The following is a 22,024-nucleotide window of genomic DNA, read 5'->3' as shown; positions in this document are numbered from 1 at the left end:
ATACAGCGAGGTCGTGAATTAAAGAATTACGCAGAGTCAGGTGTTACGTTTTTCGATTAGGACCGAATCAAAGTTAAAGCACATACAGCCCTGAACGAGACTTCGAGCCCTAATCTTCTCGAATTTCTCTCTATTCACTTGATATACTCGAACATGTAAATTTTCACGCCTGAAATCGCTATATTTCTTCCACCGACTATACATACCTCGCAACTCATAAGGAAACTTCAGCATTGTATGCTGAAAATATTGTTGTAACGAACCTTAATAGACGTATCAGGTAGTTTTCCTTTTTTTCGATTCTTCAGGATGAAAACATCCTTTACATATATTAGACGACGCATCGTTCGAGGTATAGTCGGTGGAAGCGACATAACGAGGTTGTAAAATGAGTCAGGCGTCGAAGTACATGCGATCCGAGTGCAAAACACCAATTCGAGGGAGGTAAAGACTCGGAATTGCATCTTCTGTTGCAATATATTTAAAAAACATTTGTATGCATCTTAATCGTTAACAGCTGTAGGTTAATTTACACCAATACGGACATTACTATTGGGTAGAAGGCTTAATATAGTGTATATATTAAATGAAAGATTATAAGCATAAATTTTAGATATCAATTCAGAAATAGCGGACGGCACTGGGTGGAGCTACATCAATCGATGTCACCGTTTAATGCTTTAACTTACGACCTCGTTATATCGCTTCCACCAACTATACGATCTCTAACATTTTCAGAAAATGGTGTAATAAAATGATTTAAAAATACTTTCCCTGTCTATTCCGTTTATAAATAACTTTTACTCGAAATATTATTACAAATAAGAAGGAAAATGTAACTATGTATATAAAACGAGTTATGTTTATTCCTTAACGATTCTTGTATACCTGAAAAATCACGTAACACTTAATGCTTTAATTTACGACCTCGCTACATCGCTTACCACAAACTACACCGGTATCGACGTGTGCCGTGTGACTTCTATAAAACGAACCAAGTTAATTAATGGTCGAAGTGAAAGTCTCGAGCGTTTTGTGGCTGTATAATCGCGAATCAGGCGAAATGAATGCACACACGACCGATAATTCGTTCCGTTTACCAGTAATCTATCTCCAGTCTGAGAATCTCAGCGAGAAACCGCGCGTACAACCGTAAGCATGTGAAATACGACGGGCAACCCTACTCGACATTTGCAAACTGGTCGTTTGGCGTTTTACTATCGCAGACACGCCACAAAGGGCTGGAACGCAATTCACAGGGGTGGATGTATCGAGAAACAACGACGCACGTTAAAATATCGATTGTCTTCGAAAAACAGGACGACGCTTCTCGACCCTTTATCCTCCGAGTTAACTTCTCAAGAGGCTCCTGCTAATCTTGTTTAGCACAAGCTTTATATATCCTTGAATGCAGCATACGATTGGCAAACTTACGGGGAAGTTATCGTAGAAATTTATCCGAAATTATCTACCGTATAGGTAAATTTTGCGCGTTCTCAAATTTTAATCACTTTCTTTGATATGATATTCAAATTTATCGTAATACTACATCACACTGTTTGCAAACTTGTAAATCAGTGAACACGAACTGTTGGCATCCCATTGATACATTTCAATATATTATCACGACTCACGAACAAAGAGATCAGAAGTTTGGGCTGGTTTCTAAAACACACAAAAACTACACAAATCTATCGACTGTACCATTGAGATTCTAGTCTGATTGTACAACATAATATGCAAATTACTTAAATGTACTCGGCACCTTTTTTCCGTTCGTTTCATTTCATCCTCAGAAACAGGTTTACTTGTAAAATACTGTTGCGAAGGTAATAAATCCAACATGCATCGAACAATTATTAATATTTTGTCGTATTCACTGTAACACAACTTTGCATAAATTTTATGGGTGAAACAGAATATCCCGATAAATCAGAAAATGACGTGTCCGATAATAAATTCCGAATGATACTGGATATTATCATTACTATACATTCAGACTGGACCTCTGCGCGGTGGCCACGCGATTTTAATACCTCCGTTTATATAACGGCAACGAACGTTTAAACCATAAAATACAGATCTCACCCTCAATATCTGCAAACTGGTCGACGTTTCCTTGCAGAACGTTCTCAGCTAGGGGATGAAGAACAAACGCGCCCCTTTCTGCAGAGACACTATTCTTTCAAATCTGCGCACTTACTGTGATTGAATTCAAATAGCGATGCAACGATGTTTCTAGAAGCCTCTTTCAGCTTCCTGTTCCTTTCTTTTCAACCGTTTACCGCCAACGTAATTCAAGGATGAAGTATAAACCGATAAGACTGGTTAGTAAAACGGAATTCAGCTCTTCCCTGTATTTTCTTCCCACGTAGGGATTTCATGAAAACGCAAACATGTCGGTGACGAAGAAGAGCAAACAAAAGCAAGAAAAATACTTCGCCATTCGTGTTCACTTTCAACGACCGAGTACTTTCTTTATCTGCGCGAGATAACTCGCGACTCGTTCATTATTCCTGATATTTCGCCAGAAATAGTTTGTTGCAAAAGTAATCTAGCAAGTGGGAACAAACTGGATTCACGCTGTTTTATTACGATATACGCTCTTTCAGCGTATATAATACACGAGTATAAAAATAATAATATATCGTTATTACAGAACAATTATAACATAAACTTCATCCGTCTAAAGCAGTGGTCGCCAAAACTGATTTCGTCACTGAACCTTCATACCGTTTTCCAAAAAATCACCGAACCTATTTTACAAACAACCTAATTTCAATGAGACACTAAACGAAATTAAAATAAAATAACACCTTACCACTTTGAACTCACTTCGGGAAACACTGATCTGAACAGTTATTTACCAACATGGAAACTTACCTACAGACAATAGAAAAACAGCTCGTGCATTCGAAGTTATTGCTAGAAGTTCAACTTTGCGCCTCGCGTCAAAGTTCAACGACAAACCAAAGATAGAATACACATAACTAATCAACCACTACCGTAAAGACTCTGAACAGCACTAAACCACGACATTAATGAAAAAGAACAAAAAAAACACACACACACACAATTTAATCAGAAATTAATCGAACATCCGAAAGCAACAAGTTGTGACCGCAGCTTAACAATACCGTCCGATAAAGAGAGTGGGGAAAAAAGTGTACCTGCTTTTCCAGACTTCACAAAGACGAACCGGTGATTATCGATGCGAGCCAAGGAGAAAACGAGTACACGAACGCGACATTTCCGACGATCTGTTTGCACTTATGCCACGAGAACCGAACTACCGCGCGGTCCAATGTCGACTTGGAATACGTGTTACATGGTCGAACAATGTCCCCTACGTATTATTGCGACGAAGAATCGACAAACTGTCCGGTTTTACTCCCATCGACAATTGCAGCAACCAGCGGTGAAGATACGACGCGATGCACTTTGCTTTCTTTTGCTCACAACTTCCCTTTCCTTTGTGTATGCACCTACAAAGTGACCCCGTTGACTTTTCCACCCTATCTGCGCCGCTTTTCTTCCCGTTCCCCCTCATCTTCGTCACCATCATCATCTTCTACTTCCCTTTCCTTTGTGTATGCACCTACAAAGTGACCCCGTTGACTTTTCCACCCTATCTGCGTCGCTTTTCTTCCCGTTCCCCCTCATCTTCGTCACCATCATCATCTTCTTCTTCTTCTTCTTCTTCTTCATCATCTTCCACGAATTGATAAGAGATGCATCAAGGCGCGAAGACCGAGCCCCGTTCGACTTGTTGCTATTCGATCACCTCCTTCTATAATCACTATGTCACTGCCATTGTCTCCGATGTCATTATGGAGAATCTCTATACTGGTACCAGCGAGGGAGAGAGTGAGAGGCGCCTTTAAACGCGTGCATCAACCAACACCGATAACTGTTTCTCGTTATCGTTCGCTTCACGGCCAAACCAACCAGCCACACGCTTCTTCATGGTCCCCTTTCGTCGTAATCGTAAATGCAACGCGATCCCTAATTATTGCTGGCACCAGATAAACTCAGGCTTCGACCACCACACGTCATCCTGCGGTTCTCTGTTCCCTTGCTGCTTTTGTTGTTCGCCCATTCGCTGCCGTTGACGTGTTCACTTATCGCCTGGACGAGTCAGCAAGAGGGCTCAAATTCGAGTCACTCTCGTGGCGTTTCTTGTCACGATCCTCCTCCTCCCCGATCCTCTTCAATAAACTCTTCGAGTAGCTAAACTGTCTTTCTACGTAATGACACAGGGAGTCTGGAGAAACTGTTGGAAATGTTAACAGGTAGCGTGGATCTTTGGAGGTTTAGTTGTGTGAAAATTAAGAGGTTAATGGAGACGTCATCTTTAAGCGATTTTCAGGGTAGAAAATTATTAGGTAATTATAAGCCAAGAGATTTGAAATTTTTCAAAAAAGTTTCGTCACGTTTCAGGATGACACTGTGTAATTTTTCTGTAATTATCTTAATTATTGTTTAAGTTGTCACATACTTCCCGCAGGTTGCCATTCTGAATGGCTGCCGCGATTCACGTTGTCGTGTTCATTTGAAACAGAAAACTCAAAGGTAAACTTAATCCATATATGAGTGTTAGTTACAAAGTGATATCTATTTTATACGTGTGTGCAATTTGGGAGAGATTGGTTGATTCGTTATTGAGAAATCGTAGCAGCCATCGTTTAAAGGTGTGCATCAGATACGTCATTTTCTTCAAATCATTACAACTTTGTCATTTCGTGAATTTCAGGCCTAGAATTTTAGCAGCACATCGTCAACATGTTATACTTTGAAAAAATGTAATGAACGATTTTTTCACCCCCTTAACCCTAGTACATACATTCTTTCGTTCGACTATACTCTTAAGGTATCTGGGTCAAAAAAGACCCAGAGACCTCGTGTAACAATTTTTATTGCCAGCACGCCATGTGAACCTAGACAATGAACTTTTGATATAACGTTAAGGGAACGTAAACTTAACAACAGCAAAAGTTCCGGAAAAAAGAAGACTATGGGTCAAAAAAGACCCGAAGGGTCGATGTCGAAAATTGATCGTCGAAAGACGTGTTATGTATAAATAGCATTTGATATTAATACCATACGAGTATTGATGAAAATGAACATTTTGTATATATGGATAAGTGTTACAAGGTAAGTAACAAATGAGAAAGAACGACTAAATTATATCGAAAGGGCAACTTGAAATTATTCATCCATCTTTCTCATTGTTCCCATTGATTTATCTTACAAGTCCATTTAAACTAACTTTTATCCTTCTGTATTATTTCAGATAATCGATACTCTATACTGAATACACCAGCAATTTATTGCGACATATTTTACGAATTCCTCGGCCTTTCCAGTATGGAATTTCTCAATTGAAATTGTTCCATGTATGCGTCACTGGAAACTGAGAAACGACGAAATGTCGACCGAATTTTAGCTTCGACGAAAGTATCGAGATGTAAATAAAGAACGACAGCGCTTCTTACAAAAATTACCGAAACTATTTTTCTCCCTCGTTTATAATTACTCCGTGTACTCTGGTGTTAATAAATCAATGCCACGTAAAATCTCGTTACTTACACAGAAAACATGTTTTCGGCTTGAAATTGCGCCGTTTTCACCGTATCACTGAAATAATTACGTATCCTGTATACAATAATAAACTTTCGGAAGCTTATCAATGGCTGTAGCGTCAATGGTAGTACAAACGTACTTAGAAAATACATTTTTCACAAAAATATACTTTCCCATTAATTTTTTTTATTATTCCCTTTGCTTATATTCCTCCAAATTGTACACCTTTTCTACTTTGCCGGTTTTCACCTTTTCCACGCCACATTCGTATCTAATTATCTCTTCTACGCGTTAAAAGAGGGAAACGAAAGTATCACTCGACCGATATTTCCAAAGCCTTTCGTTCGTAATTGAGAACCCGTACGACGGTTCACGCTATAAAACAGCCGAAACCAGATGGGACGAATAAATAAACGGTTTGCATACAATAGGAGAATTGCATTTCTTAAACTCTTGCGGTGCTCAGTTAAGAATAGGCATTTTCAGCTATTTTAAGACCGATACAATGACAATACAATGCGGTGGAAGATAACGTGATTGCTGTGATTGTCAGCAGGTAACGTGTCCGAGGAAATCAAATGGTAATTGGCGCGTATTAACATTTCAATGTAGAGAATTATTTTACCAACAAGCTCTGATAAAACAGCGTATTTGCACATAGATGTAACAATAACAATAAAATCATACAGCAAGCGAGAATTTGCAGCAATTAGCAGAGTAGGCTTAGTAGAATCTTAGAAATTCTTCCAATACCAAAATGCTTACAGAATAATTCACAAAGAAAAAGAGAAAAAAATATTAAGACAATGGTAATCAGAAATTTTCAAAAGCTAACCTAAAATTACTAAATTAAAGAAACATATTGGTACCCTTCTATGAAAAACTTCATAAACAATGTTACCCAACAGCACAGAGGAAAGAAGAAGAAAATGTCCAGATAAAAATTTCTCCAATCTGTAACGGCGCTAAGCATAAGAACTTCGTCTAATTTTCACCATCGACAATTTCACACAAAGATCATTTAATCCAAGTGTACGTAAGTTCGATCTAAAAGTCGGGAACGTTATGCAATGAATTTCCAACTGGAATGAAATTACGTTAACGTGTCTCGAAAAGTGATTCAACTAATTTCATAAGAAACCGACTTTCTTCTGCTATTTTCTCGCTTTTTCCCCGAAGATGTTTTTCCCGCGTCGACCAGCCTTGAAGCCAATACATGCATTATAAGCGAGGCAAAACCTTAACGGTACATAATTCCAACGGCGATTCACTACGAACGTCACGCGTTTTCGCCTCTTTTCCCCCTTCACACCGCCTTGTCCCTTCCCTTCTTCACTGTTTTCCTCGCTATTTTTCTGTCGGTATCCTACGCGAAAGAAAGGAAAGCGATGCGCAACCGCGCAGGTTTTTCAGGCCGGTCAGACCTGTTGACGATAAAAACGTGGAAACTGAATCGCACGTACATAGGTCGCTTTACAACTACATTGTCAAGTCGCGCAGCACACCGCGTGTATCCGCGACCTGATTTTTGATACGATCTGTAGCATTAATTACCATTCGCAGATGCCCCGTGGCAGATAAGAGATATCTGATTAGTTACGAGCGAACGACAGTCGCTATCTAGTTGAAAATGACAAAAAGAGCAGATATCTCGAGAGGCGGTAAGCGTGTACCTTGTATGTTAAGTACGCCGCGTGTGATACAATTTGTCTTGCAGCTTAGCCGGCGGGACGCAACATTCAAATGAACTGAAAATTATTAACGACGTGAATTTATTTCGGATAAATATGACGGTTCTCTCTGTGTTCGCATATTTTCGTCTAGACACTTGTGTGGTAATATAAACAGAGGACTAAATTTTTAGAAACGCGTTCCCCCTTTTCGCTGCGACACGTTTCGGGATAAAAAAAAAAAGTGCACGCTGTGTATTTGAACGAAAGACAGTTATTATTCAATCAAAATCAAAATCAAATGTTACTACCTGGCTGAAAAATCGACAGCGATATTTCATTTGCGAAGTGGGAAAATCAATAGATAAATTGTGAGTATTAGACGGGAGTATGTGTACGCTCTTCGTAAATAAGTGACCACTTTTACGCGGCTCGTATAAAGGAAGGGTTAATGTGACTCTAATACGTTCTTTATCTTTAGAAATCGTTATACAGGGTGGGCCATGTAAAACAGGCCAGCTGATAATTTAAATAGTTTCGAAGGGTGAATAAGATGGAAAAGAAATTTTTTTACAAATGCCATTTTTTCTGTTTTTTTTGCTTTTTCAACGTCACCTGTGTTTCTTTGCATAAACCGTATGTGTGGTAAACACTGATGTGCATTTAAACATGTATAACGATATGACCTTAAAATGATCTCGGACTCTAAAATTTTTAACCAAACGTGAATATTTCTCTCGCCTTATTCACCCTTTGAAATTATTTAAATTACGCATAAATATTGTCTGGCACAACCATAGCTAGAGCCGATAATTAAGTAGCCTGTTTTGCCTGGCCCATCCTGTATGTTTCACTGAATTTATGTCACGCAAATAGCATTCGTCGCTTAAAAATTTTACATTCAAGCCAAAGTCGAAGATAGGCAAGAGGGCCAGCTACTGCCTTTCTTCGTTCATTTATCAATTACTTGTCCCCATGGGAAACATGTTCCACATCTCCTTGTTTCTCACCGAAAAAACGAAGATCAAAGAAAGAAGTTGTTTCATATTTCGTAATATCACGACGATATTTCAAAACAGAATCATGCGAACGCGTCAACCGTTACCGAGAATTACTTAAAATAAACAATACTTATAAACGCGATGCGTGGTATTTATACAAATACTATTTATAGTTTATCAACTACTTTATGCATAATTCCTCGCTAATGTATCGCACAATTACACGGTTATTTTATATTCGCAATAACAAATGTGTATACTTCATTCGATGCTTTAAATTTCATTTCAAATTCACCCGGAGAAGGAGGTAAAAATGTTTATGCCAGCATACATTTGCTTCGAACACGTTCGTAACACCTACCGTCTAATTGTACCACGTTAAAAATGGAAAAGAACATTTAACGTATCGTAATGTAAGATTTTATTACGAAACTTGTCCTCGTAAAAGCTAACCTTTACGAATAAAAATGTAGACGCGTAACTTCCTTTCGGCTTTCCACGCGTTTCATCGGCATCATCGCGCTTATAAAAATTGTGTTTATAAGTGCTGCGAGCGAAGAAACGGGAAAAAATGGAAAAAGAACGGAGCAAAACTTTTATCCATGCGCCATACTTTTACAAGCGATACACGAGCAATACGAGAGACATATAAAGAGATGATGCACTTATGCGCAAAGACAACTTGGTATCCAGCGTCACTTTCATTTCGTTTTGCCGTGTACGAACTCATAATGAGTCAACGTTTAATTCTTGGCACTACGTTCGCTCCGTCGACAGAGAGTAACAATTATTACTTTGTTCGTTTTCTTCTTCTTACGCAACCCCTTTTACCCTATTTCTGTCGCGAAAATTCAAAATAGAAATGATTATCGTGCGTAAAATAATTTCAGGCAATCTGAATTATTGTAGAATCTACAATTAAAAGATGCAAACGTTGATCCACTGAGAAATCTCCTGGGCTAAAATGTCCCATTTGTCAATTTTTTCTTAACTCTTTAGGCCGTTTTAAAATATTTCAAGTTCCACATAATTTTCACCTCTCAGGAGAAGTTACACGCAGTTTAATTCATTTTTCCTAATTATCTTCCAGACGGTTGAAAATTGAAAAACCTGGTTTTTCTCGTCAGATTAACTGAGTTAACGATGAAGCATCCTTAAGTGACAATCAACGATACTGACGAGAGTTGTGGAAAAAATATTTGACACGTATTTTCTCTTATCGCCAATCGTCCACGTTGGAGAGGTGAAAATCGCGCACAAAGGTTTTTATTTTTTATTTTTCAAATTTGTTGTTGAAAAATACAAAATTCGTCAATTTACTCTATTCCACTATCTTCAATAGTTCTCGAGATATCAAACTAATTATATTTACTATTTCCAAATTTGAAGACGATCTTCACCGCTCCTTCACAATGGACAATTACCAAAATATACATATCGAATATTTTTTTCGAGAACTGCTATATACCAGAGTTTCATCAAAATCGATTATTATCACTTCTATTCAAGTTCACAATCCCCATACTTCGTTTACTCGAATTTTATTTACCCTCAGACAACGGATGGCGGGTCAAATATGACCCAATACTAAAATTCCTTTCGTACGCAAGCGAAACTATCCAAATATATTACGACTAAAATAACAAACATATTGATAATATAAGGTGAGGAGAATGTCGGTTAAAACAAAAGCCATCTGAAAGCCGGGTCAGTGGTGACCCGGCATCCGCCGTTCGAAGGTTAACGACGCACATAAGCAATTTCACATGCTAAGATGTTCGAGGCGTATACAAATTAACCATTGTGCAGGCAACCCATTTCTATATTTTCCTTGGACAATTTTTTCTGTTGTTGTGAAAGTATCGTAAAATCGCTCTGGATCCCCATTCTTTCATACGTTTACAAAATAAAAATTTATGCAAACACAATTTTCAAAATACTACAGCCTGAAAAACCACGATCATTTCGATTGTCTAGACAAGGGTTAACAGGGTTAAAGATTCTTAACAAAATTGTCTGATGAGATGACGCGTATCAAAGGCGCAGGTAAATTTCGTGTCTAATCCGGTCGCACGCACAGCTTCTCTAACGAGCACCATATACGGGCAATTCGACTAGCACAGAAGCTTCACCAGCCGCAGGAAAGTGACACGAATTAATTCCGAACGCGCAACGCAAACCGAAGAGAGTCGCGGCGCCGTGGCGCGGCGGCTATCCTAAGCCAACACAGTAGTAGTTGCGTGAGCAAAAAGTGGAAAGGCATAAAACGGAAATATGGCAGAGCAAATTTTCCCGACCGTTGGAACGCGCGGTGTAATTATTTTTCAATGCCACACGTCCTGTTAATGGGCCATTCCATCGTGCAGGTTACACTTGTTATACAACAATAAAAGCAATAATAAGGTTACCTAAATTATTCCACTTTCACCTGGCGCGCGCGTGCGCGACGACGTCGACCGCGATATATACACAAGTTCGTGTGCCACTGTTACAAACTCCGACGATCCGCCTTACAGTCATCCTCAAGACCCACTCTGCCTTTCTCTTTCTTTCTTTCCTTAACGTCAGATTAATTATCGACATTTGTATCGTCAGAGAACAATAATTCCAAGATTCACGTGTCCCCGCTTTTGTCCCGTTTGAAATAATCGAAATTCCCGCGCGTAAAACGACCAGAGAAGTACCGTAAATGAGAGACCACTCTCATACGAGACTGTTGCGTAGCCGTGGGTAGAGATGGAAGAACGATTCTTGTCGATTTTCGCGATCGAACGCGAAGAATAAATCAATCTCCGGGGGAAAATGAAAGATTCACGCGCAGAAGCGACTGACCTCTATTTCTAAAAATTTCGAATATTTTTAAAAGAGGCTGGAGCTCTCTCACGACGAACGAAATAATAAATTCACGTTTTACGAGAGACCGCTGCTAGTGGAAGGCTTGCTGTGTGTGATCGTTTGAAGTCTCTCTCTCGATACGCTTCCAACGGATTACGTTACTTTTTGTTACAACGCATGTCAGTTTTTTGTTACAACGCATGTCGGTTATTTATTACGCGATTGTATCGTGTATTGTTAGAAAGCCGATGTTTTCAAGATTTAACGATTCCGAGTAATTGTAGAACTATCGAAGTTCGGAAAACTAGGGGAATACTATTCGGAGAAAATTAACAGAATGTGATTTATATCGCTGTTACGATCAAATTTACGAAGGTATATTCTGACATTTAAAAGCTGTTTCATTTGTCTCGGAAAAATTCACCAAGAGGAAAAAAGCACTTAGCAACAATAAAAATGAGGAAAGTGATAAATGAATTCTTTACACAGCTAATTCCACGTATGAAGAAAACAATTTTTGAATATACCACATAGCGGATTTAAAAAATTAAGTAAAATCGATATGGTGTATTAATATTATACCAAGTTTCGTACCGAAAATTGCCGTAGGGATGTCTGCGTTTAACGAAGAGCGATAAAATGACGATCACGTTAATTTTCCCAAGGGGTTTTATAGAAATTTTCAGACCTGTCCAACTCGAAACACGACTACCGTGCTACAGAATTATACGTTGGAGTTCTCTCGTGGCTCGACTATCTCAGGCTTTTCCATATGATATTACTATTTTCAGAAGCAAGGAAGATTACAAATTAGATCGCCGTGTACGTCGGTCCTCGATCCTAAAGCCCTAAATCCATCCTAAATGATTCATATCCAACGTGCATAAATCACCTCTAATTTTAGATCAAATCATTTCGTTCAAAAACCTATGTTCTTCAGATATGCATACCTCTACCGGTAAATTCCATAAATTTTATTGTGATTTGTAATTCTATTTTTTTCCTTTTAACGTTGAGGCTAGTAATAATTGGAATATTATTCGTATAAACAATTCTACTGTAAGAGTCATGATAACAAATATGTTTGAAGAATTTCAACATATTAATAAATTATGTAACACATTACTATGCGACAGTAGAATAAAAATACGTTGCAGTGTAAACGTAGGGATAAATAAGCAACTTAGTGATAATAAATTCTTTGTAAGTATATTAAAACATAATAGTGAACAGTATATTCTAATATATTCACCATATATTACATTGTACTACATTATCTAGTATAACCTATATATCGGTATACTCTAATTTTCACTATATACATTTAGTTCATTCACCAACATTATTCAAAATTTAATTATCAATCCATTAGGAAGTGTAGAAATCTATACAGAGAATGTTCTATTTTCCGACAAGCGAAAATTTTTTGGTCAAGATTCAATCTTCTGCGCAGCTCTACATCTCTACAATCAACAGCGCAAAGTATCAAAGTTTCCTTCACAGTACGTGCCCATGGTAGAGCTAAAGTCCCTAGGATTTGTGGTTCTCCATGCCGTAAAATGATAAATCTTTTTTTAGTTCGCGAATCAAAGTCGCGTTCGTCCAATTTGACGGTTAAACACGCTCGAACGATTTGTATCACAATAAAATGCATTTGCGATTTGTTTTTGGTATATAAAGAAGCTCGCAACGTCAATACTGCGCATGACAAGATTAATGCGATTACTCGTTCAGGTAACAGTGACACGGTGTGAACTGCCCTTGAGTGGCTGCAACATTGGCAACGCCGCAATTCCGTGTCACACTCTACCGACAACGGCGACGATTTGAGAGTTTTCCACGTGAAGAAACTCGCATAATCTCGTAACTTCTGTCTACAACGGTGTGGTACATCATGTACCGCCGGTGTCTGCATATGAATAAGTAAACATTCAGACCAATTAACGAAGCAATTCAATGAAACCAACCGAAAAGAAGAAAAAAAAAACTAAAAACGCGAAGTCGGACTTTCCACGGCGAAGTTTAAACCGATGTTTTCACTTCGGTAACCCAGATTAGAAATTTCTAATGAAAGTTCTGATAAGATCACTTTATCAAGCCAACACATTTCTGAACAAAATGAAGCAATTACACGTCCAGGCAACGGTACATGCTACTTTACTTTCATCAATATTGTTACTACACTGAATGGAAAACAGTGTATTATCTCCCAACAGTATCGAACTATTTCCATATCTATTTCGAATCACACGTCAAATAAAACATACTTTCCTTTATACTCAAAATTGTATCTTTTTAGTTATTTATAATTGTTGAAACTTTGTGTTTTATCAAGATTTTTCCCACTCGTTAGTACTAATGCATTAAACACAAATTAGAGGAACGATAAAAAATGTAAAAAATGTGCGTAAAATTAGATTCAAATACGAATGAAAATAGTACAAATGTTCATATCTACTATAGCCTTTAACCAAGTATTGTATATGTGGCCTTCTGAGTTGAATATCACAACTACGATTAATCATACACTTTCATTGATCATCTTTACGCAAGATCGACGTTTTAAAATAAAGCGGACGTACTTTGAATCATTAATTGAGATAAACTATTAAGAAATTTATTTTAGAAATGAAGTTACGTTATGTTCTAATAACAACTTCCACTCTCACGTTCTAATGCTTTATTCGCACTTTTTACTGACAAACGTTCAACGAAGATAAATCACACTGCAACATATTATTTGTGTATAATTGCCCAATTTGCATTTTTCACTAGTGGTTTTTGATGATAAGTTGAATTACATTATAACACGTTGTTTCATGTAATTAACAAGTAATATGTACTAATTAATACCTCGAAACGATAGGTATCGCAAAACGCATCAATTTAAACATAGAATTATATACACAGATTATTAGAATACACCAAGTTTCCGAATAAACGGGTAAATAAACCCCGATCGAAACAAGTTTGCCGCCGAAAGAGTTCACCTTTCACCACCCATGCGCTTCTCTTGCAAAACGTGCCGTAAATTCGTAATCCAGGAGGACTCCAAGAAATAAACAGGCACTGTTCGTGATAACGGTGCGTTCCGAATACCGGCCGTGAGTTTTGAAACGAAATTACGTAAAAATATTCGAAGTACCGAAGTCGAGGTCAACGGTGCCCTCGCAGGTCTAAATTAATTAGTATAGCGTTATCGTCGAGAAAACGGTACCTGCCATTTATACAAATTATACGTAGTGTAAAGTGTCTTTCCTCTGGGAATGATTACTAATTCATTATGCGTTATGCAACAAATGATTGCGTGTACTAATGATGCGTTGTGTAAGTTTACACACAATAAATATATACAGGATACGTAACGGTGCATTTTACGCCGCGCTATTTTTGCCTTCTACTTAGAAAAATGTACACTGCAAGATCTTTCTTTTCCTCTCTTAACACGTTCGACAATATTCTTCGTAATAAGCGAAGAAAATAATCGAACAAGATCGACCGAGAACGTTCAAAAAATTTGCCTACGTAACAGAGTTTCACGACGGACAAAATTTGTATTTTCAAAAAACGTAAAAATCTATGCTGGAACAAGGAAGTACGCGTTATAGATAATCAAAACCAATGCGTCTAAACGAATCCGATAAAAGAAAACGTAGGAACCGGATTGAAACAAAGGAATTACATCATCGGCGCACGCACGGGACACAACAACGTGCTTCGTCCAGCAAGAAAGTGAAAGAAAAAAGAGATTCGACACTGTGATCGAAAATTAAAGATATTTTCACGAAAGGAAATGCGGTCAGGGCGTGAGTCAGGCAAGGCAAGGAAAGAAAGCCAAGGCAACGCTATTTTTCCCGTAGAAACGAACGGATGGTCTGATGTACGAACGAATCAACGAATGAACAAACGGACGGACGGACGAACAGACAGACAGACAGCAAGCAAGCAAGCGGACGAACGAAGTCGGCCGGTCGAGCAGCCGGCCGGCTCCACAGCAATAACTTGGCAACATCGCATCGTACACCGGAGGATCTATATCCCGAGCTGGTGCGGAGTGGCGTGGCGCGGCACGGTTCGGCGCGGCTCGGTTCGGCTCGGCCCTCGCCGAGTGCTCAGCACCGACCACGTGACTTACTGCACGTTATTCGCTATTCGGCAGACATCGGGCAGCAGCAGATTTCGTCTGCTTTTTTCTGCCTTTTCTCGGCCTTTTTGCACTTCCTTCGGGAGGCCTCTCTCTCTCTCTCTCTCTCGGTTTTACGCTATCACCACTTTGTACCTGGGAATCTAACCTTATCGATCGTCACCTCGATCGATTCCTTTAGAGAGGCACACTCGATATTTCCGCGTTCCTCCGCGCTTCGTCGAAGAGTTACATCGCGCCGGACGGAACGCACGGACAATGATCGTGACATGAGGGCCACGGAACAATGACGCGATTAACGATCGTTCTATTCTAACTCCGCGAGTTTAACACGCTTCTATACCGTAGACACGATCGCGCTGCTGATGGACGACGTAGATTTAATTACTCAGCCCGTTCATGTAGAGTGTAATGTCTCGCGATGGATACACCGTCGCCAATGATGAATCAGTTATATAGTTACGAGCTGCACGGGCCTCTGCACGCCCACGCCAGACTGAGACAAGTTTCTATTTCGCTACATGTGCCTCGCACGCGACTCTCTCGTCCCGCAATCAGTTCAGCCCCGTCGGACGACAACGTGCCGCGCGCTTGTCGCGTTCTATCTTGTTTCGCGTGCCTCTACAATTTCCTCAACGACGACCTGTGGATACGTCTTGTTTTTCGATACGCTATTGCATCTCGTTTAATACGAGAGAATTGATACGTAGGAGACACGCGAGTGAGGTTACCTGCCGTGTGGTTTATCCTTCGTTCGGCGAGCCTGAAAGCGAGTCAAGGAATTCGTTCTGGAGGCTGTTATTTTCGAATGTACCGTGTACTACCTACAGCGTATCACGGAGAACAGTTTCTAAGGTCTTATTTGCGAGCTAATAAAACATATCGTCGTAGGAACGATTACGAGCTACGTAGAAACACACACATTTACTTCAAATTCTGTCTTTATTCGATACGAATGTGACGTTAACGTCTACGTTGTCGCAGAACTGTCTAAAATATTAAAAAAAAAAAAAACAAAGAAAAACCCGGCGCACCTTATGGAAATTGTATTTTGTATCGCGAAACGATAGATATTGTTAAGAAGCAACTTGATAACTACTCCCGTTTTATTCATTCCGGCCTCGCTGGCTGGCTGGCAAGACCAGAGAGGAGGGCTCGTTCTACATTTTAATGACGGAAAAATTCATCTCTTACGGCCGTTTCATTGTACCAGCCTCGAACCGAAGAGTTGTTTGCGAACGTGAATCCCAAGTAAATTCAATAGAATAAAGGGTACTCGTGCTTATTCACCGAATCAGCTATACAAAGTTATCGCAATTTTACGCAGGAAAAAGAGGAAAACTTGTTTTCACCGGCTTACCGATGCTCGCGAACCGAGATTACGAATCTTTCTCTCTACGACATAATAGAATAGCCTCGATGCTCTGTTACGTGAGAACACACATTCAAGTTTCGTGTCATCTGTTTCGAATTAAGTCCATCGGTTGTGTTATGCAAGTACGCGTACTGTGTATCGATTGCCAGTACAAAGCAAGGGAATATGTATCATTACGCAACTTCTTATCGAAGAAGTTGTCTAATAGTGTCTAAAAATGTTACTATCGTTTCCACACCATACGATAGCCACACACCCCACTCTCTCTCTCTACCCTAACTAGAGAGCTCGTTGACGAGAATGTCAGCTTTGTATAATTATTCGCTTCTGCGTTATTTTTCCTCTAACCGGGAAAATCACTCACAGTTCAAATTGGTTAACAACCACTTTTTGAATTTTTCAAAATTTTAGTGCCAAACCACTTGATCGACGCTTATCATTTTATATTCGAAATAAATTCCCCTAGTAACTGCGCTTAACACCGCTAAATGACAAAAATTTTGTATAGCCGTTGAATAATAAATAATTGATTTCGTTGTATCGAATCAAAAAATACTTATCAAAGCCTCTGCTATATATTGTACAATTGTTCGTTAAGTCAAATAATCTGCAACACTTTTTCATTTGGGTCATCGAAGACCCGGGCCTGGCTGCCCATGAAAGGTTAATAATTATTGTAAAATGCAAATTTTGACGAATTCCACAATCAAATCTACCAACTTTCTAACCCGCGATAATAATAACAAAATGTCGTTGAAAATAATCCTGGGCTATAAAAAAAAAAAATGGTCTTATATGAAGGCAACCATTGCACGCAGGCGATTAGCTAGTCATGCCGCTAGCGCAAGTGTCAATATTGATAGAGCCACGAAGAACAACAGACAAGCAGCGAGATAGTTTTAGGCAGCGTGTATCTAAGCGTGTATAGCGGGAGGGGCCTTTCGAGATACGAAGAAGAAGAAGAAATAGAAAGAAGAGCAAGAAGAAGAAGAAGGTATCTCAGGTAGAAGAGCCTCGAGAGATAGGTTCAGTAGAAACTGGAAGAAGCTGGATGCAAAAGATTTCCTTTCAAGAAAAAAGGAGGGGAAAAAACGGGGAGAAAAGGAAAGAAAAAAGAGCAGCAGGTGTCGGCACAATTCAAGTTTTCAAAGGGAGAGAGCTCTTAAATTTTTTAACTGAAACATAACGACGGCTGATACACACCATACCTTTCTTCTTCTTCGCTTATTCTTCCTGAGATTTTGTGTATATCCGTGCACGCGACGGGAACACGATGCCTATTTGAAGGATTACACACGAATATACTTATGTGGAATATTAAACGGATAATATATGCCCGGCGAAAGCGGGCTCTTTTGCAAAAAGGACAGCTCCGAGGGGAAGCTATAACACACACACACACACCGAGCTATTTCTAGCGACAAACGTACGCGAAATTATAAATTTCTACGAAAAACGATATCTTCGTTTCTGTCGACAGTGTTACAAAAGAACGAAACGCGAGACTTTACAAATATAGAACAACGTCGAATGAGATTCAATACGACACGCGTTTAACGAAAATTACCTCGAGCCGTAAAAGGAACACACTGTTAAATATGCTACAAGATTTCTGTGTGAATGCAGGCAGAATGTAATGACGCTAGGATGAAATTCGAAACAAGTATCTGTTTAAACTGAGACGTAACCCAACGTTAAATTAAAATAACAGATAGAAGTGTAATGTGAACCATGTGACGTCAACAACGAGACGTTCTCCTTTTTTCTTCGTTTTTCAATTCTCTTTTACTTGTAAACTTCTTCATTATACGGTGGCCCGAGGATTAATAACGTACCGGTGATATTATAGCTACTACGTGAAGTCCAATATACCACCTTTATTCAAGACTATAAAATTAAATCCGTGAGAGTTTTGACAATAACACTTTTTCCTTAAGAAAATCGTTTGTATAAAAATTACTTTGTTCGTATCTTTAAGAATTTTACAAAAAACTGAATAAAAAGGTTTAACACATTATTATGAAATAAAACAAAGAAAAAAGGACTGAAATCATCCTAGAATCGTGGAAACAAAAATAAAAAGAAATTTTACACCCATTATTATGTCTGTTTTCAACAACCTGAGATACAATTATGAAGATTTAACTGACACGTGGTATGTACAAGAAAGTAATGTTTCTTGCAACACGTGACTCTCTTGCATTATACAAGATGCTATTATTTGATATTGTTTCTTGATGCACCAGATGTCCAAGAGCAAATCAAGATACATACACTGACTTCAAATCAACTGGGACGCTGAATCCATTTTAGACTGTTCATTAATATAAAATGACAGATGTAAGAAACACATAAACCACTTTTATTCTGCAATCGGATTCTATGTGGGCCCTGTGTGATCTCAGAACCTCCTTGTGCCCTCTCTAATAACCCAATCCTGTTAGATATCATTGTAGCGCAAATGAAACATTAGAAATATGCTCCTCTGTAAATGACCCACATTCGATGCCAACTACTCTACGCCTAATATAGTATGTAAAATTTAATTGGACGTGTGACAAAAAGAAAGGTTGAACGCACAATTCGCATTGTTTTATATTTCAAAAGCTAAGTGAAAAAAGACTAAAAAATTATCCTTTTCGTATATATGTATTTGCCGATGATTATGAAAATGGCCCAAGTCGTATATTTTTCATTTCAAGATATTTAGGATTTTCCCTTTGGGTGTATTAAAAAATATTTTTTCATTATGTACTAAAGTATTTCAGAAAATACTTGCTCTTATAATGTTACTCTTTTCCATGAGAAGATCAACGCAACGCAAAATAAGTGATAAATTCAATTTTTTTTTAGATTTTTAACAATATATATCGGGCTAAAAACTTTCATTTTATAGTGTATCAGTTGAAATCAATTTAGTATAAACTTTTCAAGAGTTTTTTAATATATTCATCAATTCGGCATGTCCATTTACTTATCAATTCGTATTAACATATTTTTACATATTAAATATATAAACATTTTGTCGGTTAGGTTAACTGCATTATGCATTGCTTGTGAGAAATATTTTCTCACGTAGTAAAAAAGTAGCAAAAATTATTTCCCGTTCTATCAAACACTACGATACATTTCATAGATTTATCGAATCAATAGATATATCAGAGAATGAAATTAAATAAAAGTACGCGTAGGATTATGAAGTTCTAAAATAAATCGAAAATGGCAATGTGGAGACTGGTGGAAACGTGTATAAAACTTTCGCCCGCGTAATTCCTCACTTAAAAGGTTAATTGTGCTAAGCAACTATAGTAACGGTTCTATTTACTTTACATCTTAACTCCGGTCAGCGTGTTCAACATGTACAAACTCTGTACATATGCGCGAAATGCGCCGCCGTACATACATACGAATTATCGAGATAACAAAGCGGTGAGTCGCCTAGATAAATAAACAAAACCGTACAAATTGGACATTCAACGAAAACAAGTTTCCCGTTGGTTGAATGAACAACATAAGATTGAACCAGGGAGAGAAAAAGGAAGAAAAAGGAAAAGAAAGGAAGAGAAAGAAAAAAACATCGACTTACCCTGCATTTTCAGCGGCAGCAATGGACATGTGCCTCCTCTCATCAAGGATGGCTGTGGCGTCAAACAGCCAGGGGAGATCCGTGGTAATGAGTTAAGAGTCACAGTCGAGTGTTCTCTTTTAACACGATGTGCCACCACCACCACCACAACCACCTCCTTTTCACCACACACCCGCACCACCAACAATACAAATACCACCACCGACGATCAACGAATACACCACTTTATTATCACCACCAACACTTTTCCGTTTCGTCAAATTCGTCAAATCTTTTTCTTTCTTTCTCTAGCAAGAACAACGATTTTCCCTGTTAAATTTCGAACCACGTAGTATCAAGTACACCTCGTTGTTTACAAGTTCACAAAACAAGGAACAGAAAAAGAAATAAAAAAAAAACCGTAATATGTTGTTTCACTCTCGGGCACTTCAGGTTTCGTACTGTGTCGGTAAGAGCGCATTGAAAAATCAACGAAGAATAGTTTCCTTTCCTCGACTGACACACACTGACCGAAGACGTGTTCTTAATCGCATCGTTCCGTCGTGCTTTTCTTCTTCGTTTGCCGACATTAGTGATGTCCTTTACGATGAAATACCCGCGTCACCGAGACGTGATCACTGTTACAAAGAAAACAAAAACAAAACAAAAAATACCGAAGTTAAGTACACTTTCTTTTCTCTGATCTTCTTGGCACTTTATAGAACTCTCTTTATCGACCGAGCACCGTCACTGTCGTTTCCTTTTCGCCCTCGAACATCGGGTTCACTTTTCGACACGCTTTCTCTCTCGCTCACGTGCACGTCGAGATACTTTGTATCTCCTTCTCGTTAACACTACGCGTAATCTACCGGCAAAGAATAGAAACCTTAGACGTTCCTGCTTTTTAGCTTGTCATTGTCACTATTTGGCAACGATCGGTTTCCTGTCCGGTCTCCAAACGTGGAATCTCCAATAAATATTCAGCGATAGACAATTCTCAAAAATGTTCCAGTTGCAAATATTGAAGAATTATTTCCTTTAAGAATCGTCCCGCCATGACCGAACTGTCCAAGTTGCTTTTGTCCTCGTCCCTTTTCGTTTCGCAGGATTTTCTGGAGATCTTCGTAATCTTGCCGATCCTGTTAACGGAGAAGAATAATCGTTGAACAAGATTAATGGAATAATTGCTTTAGAATAAATCGTGCATAGAAAAAAATCACTGTTTCGAATATTTATAAGCAAAAGAAAAAAGTACATTAACGCCTGACGGAATGCTGCGATACAATATTTTACCCATGATCCTTTGCGTCGTATAAATGGTACGGGAAAAACAGAAAGTGAAACCGATACAATAAGACATATATACGATACTTGTGAAATTCTAGCGCACTATTACTATAATAAAGTATCTATTTATCATTATTATAAGATAATTTTCTTCGAAGATAAATTCAATAAAATATAACTTTTAAACTGTCATCAATCCTTCAGTGCGTAGGTGTGACCAGGTTATTACGATATTTGACAGTCATGTAATCGTTCTTTTAAATTCAAATATCACCGTGCCAAATAATAAACACACTTAATTTATATTAATTTTAATCGAAACATTTTTTTTATAGCAAAGATTTACTTATTGCTGTACCATAATCTTGCGCATCACATGGCGTCGCACTTGACGACGCACTACTAAACAATGGTCTGTATATGCGCATGTCCGCACCCCATTCTGCTTCCGAACATATGTAGACCGAGGCACGTTTAGGAAAAGTTGATCGATATTGTCGTCGACGCTTACCTTCTCTACCTATAGGCACTACTTTCCCGTGGATTTCGAAAATTCATCAGCCG

The 22,024-nt window shown here is 38.5% G+C and overlaps 1 protein-coding gene across 1 annotated transcript in view; it reads right to left on the bottom strand.

Annotated features, from left to right (window-relative positions):
- The window catches only part of LOC108570335 (nuclear receptor coactivator 2-like), a 184,282-nt gene extending 163,809 nt beyond the window's left edge, over positions 1 to 20,473 (bottom strand). Inside the window, exon 1 of the mRNA XM_017932176.1 lies at positions 20,195 to 20,473. Coding sequence (XP_017787665.1) covers positions 20,195 to 20,223 — 29 coding nt within the window. The 5' untranslated portion in view covers positions 20,224 to 20,473. The remainder of the gene's footprint in view (positions 1 to 20,194) is intronic.
- Positions 20,474 to 22,024: the final 1,551 nt, after the last annotated feature.

The sequence above is a fragment of the Habropoda laboriosa genome, unplaced genomic scaffold (genome assembly GCF_001263275.1).
Source record: "Habropoda laboriosa isolate 0110345459 unplaced genomic scaffold, ASM126327v1 scaffold68, whole genome shotgun sequence".
NCBI classification, from domain to species: domain Eukaryota; kingdom Metazoa; phylum Arthropoda; class Insecta; order Hymenoptera; family Apidae; genus Habropoda; species Habropoda laboriosa.
Note: the sequence above shows the minus strand (reverse complement) of the source record. Positions and strands in the feature narration are given on the sequence as shown.